Source organism: Panicum virgatum, chromosome 3K (assembly GCF_016808335.1).
Source record: "Panicum virgatum strain AP13 chromosome 3K, P.virgatum_v5, whole genome shotgun sequence".
NCBI classification, from domain to species: domain Eukaryota; kingdom Viridiplantae; phylum Streptophyta; class Magnoliopsida; order Poales; family Poaceae; genus Panicum; species Panicum virgatum.
In genome coordinates, this window is record NC_053138.1 from 15,292,758 (window position 1) to 15,300,616 (window position 7,859).

At 48.1% G+C, this 7,859-nt stretch overlaps 1 protein-coding gene across 1 annotated transcript; it reads left to right on the forward strand.

Moving 5' to 3' along the window:
- Window positions 1-5,367: 5,367 nt before the first annotated feature.
- Window positions 5,368-7,636, forward strand: LOC120697802 (3-ketoacyl-CoA synthase 4-like). The gene has a single exon (XM_039981153.1). It carries the CDS (start codon window positions 5,692-5,694, stop codon window positions 7,243-7,245), a length of 1,554 nt encoding a protein of 517 aa, XP_039837087.1. The 5' UTR covers window positions 5,368-5,691; the 3' UTR covers window positions 7,246-7,636.
- The last annotated feature ends 223 nt before the right edge of the window (window positions 7,637-7,859 follow it).

A 7,859-nucleotide genomic window follows, 5' to 3' on the forward strand; every position in this document is an offset into this window, starting at 1 on the left:
GCACGCACAAGCAATATAGTGGATCTTCGAACTTGCCTTTAATATTTTCGGACATTTTCAAGAGACTGGAATACTGTGAACCACACATCAAATATAACGGTAAGAATTAAGAACTAAAAACTGCATTACACAATGTAAACCATAGGAATTACATCATAATACAACGTTAATGAAACACACATCAGACATGCAGTGGCATGGCAGAACCCGTTGCAATTACGGTAAACAGATTCTGAACTAAGCTAACATGCCTTAGGTAATTTAGAAAAACACAACAAACACAACGATGCAGCATGTGACTAGCACTAGGTAGTCCTAGTAGCCATACCCCCACGTAGCAAACTGCGTTGAGTCTTCTCCGCAGTATCCACCCATTGCAGGTGGTGCAGGCGGTGATGCCGGAGGGGCAGGGCCCTTCTTCTTGTGACAAGGGCAGTTGCAGTAAGAAATAGTGCATGGTTCATCCTGTGAAGCGGCAGCATTGCTGGTATCATCATCTTCGTCGTCTTTGTTACCCTCGCTTAATTCCTCGTAATGGTTTATCTTGCATTCCAGATCAAAGATCTTTATCTGGAGGTACTCGATGAACTCCTGAACTGAATCAATTGGTGCATGATCGACCCACCTGGTAAAACCATAGTTTTCTGAAGCATCTGAAGACTGCAAAATAAATTTCATGTAAGGTATCTCAATGAAGATAAAGAAATAAAACAACCGAGTATTACCCATGCGTGTGGGCATTTGAAGAAACGCCGACTGCCATCCATTCCGTCGGTGCACATCTGCACTAAGCAGTCCTCACCATGTCTGTATTTTGGCCACGGTTTTCTACGGTTATCGTATTGTCGTAGAGGAGTTTCATTGGTAAATTCAATCTTGTGCTGTGGCGGAAACTCAAACACTGGTTCCGGAAAGGAATCAGATCCAAGAGGCCCCTCCCATATTATGGGGTCTCCCTTTTTTCCCCCTTTTCCTTTCCCAAAACTGTAGTAATTCTTCCCGCTAGACCCACCTCCAGACATTGGGTATACAATGAGCTTTGGTGTTTGAGTGCTGCTGGGAGTTCACAAATTTCGGAGTATTTATAGGCGCACAAAGATCTGATACCCGGATTGTGGAGTGTAAATGGACCTGAAAAGCCTACATGACAACACAGTGAAGAGGCTAGCTGACCGAACACTGAAAATGCTAGATTCAATTCTCGAACTGACTACTCGATGCATCTCTATGCATGCAGAGCATCTAAGTGCATGCAGACTCACAATACTGCATCGTTGCCGCTCGGTCGATCATGTCTAGATGCCGCCATCCCCACTACACGCCACAGACCTTCGCTGTAGAATGACAGTTCCGTCGTCCTCGCCCGAGAGACTGTTTTGAAGGTGAGCTGGTGTGGTAACCGTGTTGTCACATCTTTTTGAAATGGTGAAAGGGCAATGCTATTGGGCTGTCGTCTTTTGTCACGTTTGTCTGGGCAAACAATGCGACATATGCAAAACCTGTGATCGCCGTGCTGAGCAGTGGCAACCTGTGATCTCGTACTCGCAGCTAGATACACTATGGTCCCTATTTTGAGCTATATGAGCATGTCACGAAGTTTACTCTATATGCGGTAGTCGTCATCATCGTCGGCGGGATCTCGGCCGCTAACTCCTCCCTCAACTAACTTGTCCTTCATTAAATCACGGAAAAAATTCGCAAGAACTTCCCTTATTTCACGAGCATTATGGAACCCACAAATATAACAAGTTCACATCAATAATATCTATAGAAACAAATGACAAGTAAACTACCACAATCATAAACAACCATAATCCGAACAGTCGAAACAGTCCATAATGCGTAGGGCAGAAGCACCCTATCCACACAGTGCCTGCGTGAGTTGTTGAACATGATGTACCCAAATAACCACAGCAGGTATGCCTCGAGTGATCTAGTCACGCTGTAGTCATCGGCATGTGCTGCCAACAGATCCGGCTGCAATGAAGTACGAACATTGAGAATAAGAAACACATGAGTTATTTCAAAGTCATAAAATACATCAACACATCGTTTTGTACGAAATTGTACCTGAAACTGTAGGAGCCATGACTTGGAAGGGCCTTTCGACAGTGAGTGCTCATTGAAATCTTCAGGATCAATCGTGGTGGCAACACCTGCAAAACGTTCCTGAAGATCCTCCAACCACGTAGAAGGTACCACGCGGGGCCCGACAGCGTCTCCGGTGATAGGAAAACCAAACAGCATCGCAACGTCCTGCAGGGTCGGTGCCATCTCCCCACAAGGGAGGTGGAACGTGTGTGTCTCAGGTCTCCATATGTCAACGAGAGCTGAAAGTAGAGACCTGTCTAGCTTCACCAAAGCACTCTCAGCAAGACGAGCCACAGTGATAAGACCTGCCTCGCTCAGCCTGCATCATACAGTGCTCAAATATTAATACATTATATAACGAAATGTATAACGGATAAAAACAGAAAATAGACGACATATCACCTGGGCACCCATCGTGGGTCTATAGTAACCAACTCTGTAGGTGGACGTGGACGCATCACGTTTAGTTATTGGTGCTGAACCTTCACAAGGAAGGACCGGTGACCCGAGTCTATTGTTGGGTCCAGCAACGCAGGAGTAACCCCGGCCACACCTACCACGTAAGATCAAAACAATACAATACAATCACACACATCTAAATATTTCTAATATTTCATTATATTTCCTAAATAATTTCTAAGATTTTCTAACCATTAATAATAATTTCTAATATTTTCTAACATTTTATAAATTTTCTAATATTATCTTGCAATTTTTAAGATTAATTAATTAGATTGCTAATGTACTATATCAACGCTAATCACTACAAGTAACTACACCTAAATATACCACTAATCAGTCCTAATAATAATTAAACTGATTGCTAATCTACTATTTCAACAAAATAGTTTCTATAATTTTCTACAATTTTCTAATATTTTCTAATATTTTCTAACAGTCTCTACAATTTTCTATAATTTTCTACAATTTTCTAACATTTTCTACAATTTTCTAATATTATCTTGCATTTTTTTATTTTCTAATACTTCTCTAACAATTTTCTAGTATTTTCTAATACTAAATCTAACACTAAATGTACTATATCAACGCTAATCACTATAAGTAACTGCACATAAATGTACCACTAATCACTCCTAACAATAATTGAACTGATTGATAATCTACTGTTTCAAAAAAATAATTACAACATAATCTATTTATAAAATGTAGAAAATTATAGTTACCTAAAGTCGCCGTCTTGAAAATCCGACAGAGCTTCGCCGTTTTGCCTCTCCCTCACTCCTCCTCTCCCTTTCTCCCTCTCTTTTCTTTTTTCTGGATTTTTAGTAAGGCAAATGGGGGGTGAGGGGCGGCCAACACCTTATATAGGGGTGGGGGGCCGGCCGCCCCCCTGCCGGTCGGCCTGGGGGCCGGCCGCCCCGCTGCCGGGCGGCCGGTCCCCAAGGACCGGTCTGTAATTTTTTGTCGTCTTTTTTTTGCGGATAAGCCTCTGCTGCCCGGCTGCCGGGCGGCCAGGTCCCGGCCGCCCGGCAGCGGGGCGGCCGGGTATATTTCTGTAATTTTTCAAGTTGAAAATATATTTTTTTGTAAAAAACGGAAATAAAAAATAAAAAAATAAAAAAAACCGCATCCCGCGGCGACAAGAAAACACAGGTGCGCCGTGGGTGTGCGGCCCAGACTCTGCCTCCGCGCGGAACCTGGGTGTGCAGGGCACCGTGGCTGGCAGCGCGGATGCGCGTAGCCGCGAGCCGAGCTCCCATTATTTTTCCAGCCTCTGTGTGTGGTGGTGGCCGGTGGGTGGATGTGCGCTGTGCTGCTGACCGGCACCGGCGGGCACGAGCACGAGGGCCAGGCTGGGGCGCAGGGCACGGAGCCGGATGCCCGGGACGGCTTCTCTCGCTCGCTCTCCCTCTGACTCGAGAATCTTTTTCGCTTTCCAGGCGCTCTTTTCGATCGCGTCCCGGTGAGAAGGCGGATTTCTGTTCAGCATCCCGTCCCTGTCCCCCGCTTTTTCTGGCGTGTCCGGGCAACTTTGCGGAGCGCCGCCTGTACCTTCTTTTGGTTTCAGTTCAGGATGGTGGGAGTAGTCGCCTCAGAAATGGCAAATAGTATAAAGGGTGATGGCAAATTTGCTCATTTGTTTTCGGCCACGATTGCAAACCTGTTATTACAAAACTGCAAAAATACCAATAGAACCATCAACTATAGTGGAGTGGCAGTTATATGTAAAGTAAAAAGTGGACCAAATTTGCAAATAGCCTAACATTAATTGTTATCATGCAGTTTTAGCTGATATTTATTTTTTTTGAAATACTATACAAATGTACGCTTACAAACATGCATTCACACTCACATTCTATAAATACACGCACACAACTCGAAACCCTACTCCTATGAGCACCTCCAAGATACTGAGCTGATAGATCCTCAAAATTGAACAAGTCACCATAGACATCTAGTTGTCGACGTGCACATTACCACTGAAAGAATAGCACTAGTTAAGTTCTAAAATAAATTCAGAAAATACGAACACCTATGCTGAGTCTAGGATTACATAGTGTTAAATGACTTCGTTTTTTGCTTCTTAATCAACTAGGTGTAAATGAGCTGGTTATTATGTCATGTGGGTTGAGTTTTCTTGTTGTTGATGATATTACCATGTGATTCATCAGATTCACCGAATGGGCAAATAAGGATCGCACATATAGTTCAAGTTGATTTTGTTTATTATCCGTAGCTTGAAATTTCACACATATTCCTTGTGTATTAACAAAAACTCCATACCCGTTTTGACCATTGGGATAATGCAGCGATATATATTAACAAATTCTCCTAATAGGAAGTTGAAGTTATTTTGAGTATAATGGTTGCTAAAAGTATACTCCCTCCGTCTTGTAATATAAGTTATTCTAGTAATTTTAGAACAGATTAAGCGAGAGAACAAAAGACACATGCATCTTTCGAGAGTTTTAGTTTACCAATTATAATTAAAGTTATTTCTAAAATTAAACACCGGGAAGAAATGGAAAAGGAAATTAAGTATGCAACTAAGAGCTTAGAAAATTAAATAATTTTCTTTAATATCTTATATATAGTATAAATTTTAAATCCTCTAATATCTTATTTATTTTTTTAGGACGGAGCAAGTAAATGTGTAGCCACCCACACTCTGCAACCAGGTCTAAACTTGGTACATGGAACTAAAGATGAAAGTCACTCATTTGGTAACTGAAATCCCGGATTCACCGAGGGTGCCCCTGCAAAATTCCAGGAAGAAATGTAGCGCAAGAGCCAAAACCCCACCTCCAGGCTTCCACGCCCACCCCTTCTCATTATTTATCCCCTCTCCCTCTCCGCAACGACCCGTCTCCGCCTCGCCCCCCGCCGCCGCCGCCGGATTCGCTTCCGCCTCCGGCGGCCACGCCCATTTCCCGCACCACTACCTCGCCGCATCCGCCGGCTCCGATCCTCACGGCTGCTGCGGCACCATCTTTACCCCACGACCACGCCAGCCACAAGACCAGAAACGCCTCCCACAACGGGAAGAATCCATTCATCCAGTCCACTCATCAGGGGCGCTGCGCCCCCATCTTTGACTCGCACTCCGCGTCCAGATCTAGGCCGGTGGAGCGAGGAAAGATGAACGGAGGCACCGCCCCATCCGCGGCCGCGGCCGCGGCGACGCCGCCTCACCGGCGGCTGCCGGACTTCCTCCAGAGCGTGAACCTCAAGTACGTGAAGCTGGGGTACCACTACCTCATCACCCACCTGCTCACGCTGATGCTGCTCCCGCTCATGGCCGTGATCCTCCTCGAGGCCGGGCGAACCGACCCCGACGATCTGCGCCAGCTGTGGCTCCACCTCCAGTACAACCTCGTCTCCGTGCTTGTTCTCTCCGCCGTCCTCGTCTTCGGCGCCACCGTCTATGTGCTCACCCGCCCGCGACCCGTCTACCTCGTCGACTTCGCCTGCTACAAGCCGCCCGCCCACCTCCAGGTCCGCTTCGAGGAGTTTATGCGCCACTCCAAGCTCTGCGGCTTCTCCGAAGACGCGCTCGAGTTCCAGCGCAAGATCCTCGAGCGCTCCGGCCTCAGCGAGGAGACCTACGTCCCGGAGGCCATGCACGCCCTGCCGCCCCAGCCCACAATGGCCAACGCCCGCGCCGAGGCCGAGACCGTCATGTTCGGCGCGCTCGACAACCTCTTCAAGGCCACCGGCGTCAAGCCCAAGGACGTCGGCGTCCTCGTCGTCAACTGCAGCCTCTTCAATCCCACGCCGTCCCTGTCCGCCATGATCGTGAACAAGTACAAGCTCCGCGGGAACATCCGGAGCTTCAACCTCGGGGGGATGGGCTGCAGCGCCGGCGTCATCGCCATCGACCTCGCGCGCGACATGCTGCAGGTGCACCGCAACACCTACGCCGTGGTCGTCAGCACGGAGAACATCACCCAGAACTGGTACTTCGGGAACCGCAAGTCGATGCTGATCCCCAACTGCCTGTTCCGCGTCGGCGGCGCGGCGGTGCTGCTCTCGAACCGCGGCGCCGACCGCCGCCGCGCCAAGTACAGCCTCAAGCACGTCGTGCGCACGCACAAGGGCGCAGACGACAAGGCGTTCAACTGCGTGTACCAGGAGCAGGACGGCGAGGGCAAGACGGGCGTGTCGCTGTCCAAGGACCTGATGGCCATCGCCGGCGGCGCGCTCAAGACGAACATCACGACGCTGGGCCCGCTCGTGCTGCCTGTGAGCGAGCAGCTCCTCTTCTTCGCGACGCTCGTGGTGAAGAAGCTGTTCAACGCCAAGGTCAAGCCCTACATCCCGGACTTCAAGCTGGCGTTCGAGCACTTCTGCATCCACGCCGGCGGGCGCGCCGTGATCGACGAGCTCGAGAAGAACCTGCAGCTGAGCCCGGCGCACGTGGAGGCGTCCCGGATGACGCTGCACCGGTTCGGCAACACGTCGAGCAGCTCCATCTGGTACGAGCTGGCCTACATGGAGGCCAAGGGCCGCGTCCGCCGCGGCCACCGCATCTGGCAGATCGCCTTCGGCAGCGGGTTCAAGTGCAACAGCGCCGTCTGGCACGCGCTGCGGAACGTCAAGCCGTCGCCCAACAGCCCGTGGGACGACTGCATTGACCGCTACCCGGTGGAGCTCGTCGACGGCTTCCCCACACACAAGGCGGCGCAGCAATAGCATCCACACATCCATTCCATGGACGCTCCTCCCTCCAATACAGATATCATACATAGCTTGTTGGATAGATTCAAATACTCATCTGGTTTGGCTAGTAGTGTGACTCAACACAATGGAGGCTGGCTGCTGCTTTTCCATCCAGAGCATGATTGCAATGGAAGAATCACTAGGCTTACTGCAGGTCTGCTCTGTTCTGTAACCATGTGTTCGTCAGCATTGGCTCTTTGGTGTGTACTTCGTGGATCATCCGGTCCGAGAGGGAACACCTCTTTGGTGTGTACTTCGTGGATCATCCGGTCCGAGAGGGAACACGGGCCTAAGGCCCTTGTTTAGTTCCCACCTCATAAACTCTGTAAACACAAAAAAAAACATCACATCGAACGTTTCGACACATACTTGGAGTATTAAATAAAGTCTATTTACAAAATTTTTGCATAGATGGGCTGTAAATCGCGAGACGAATGTAATGAGTCTACTTAATCCATGATTTGCAACAGTGGTGCTACAGTAATCATCCGCTAATTATTAATTAATTATGGATTAATTAGCATCATTAGATTCGTCTAACGATTTACAATTCATTTGTGCAAAAAGTTTTATAAATAGACTTCATT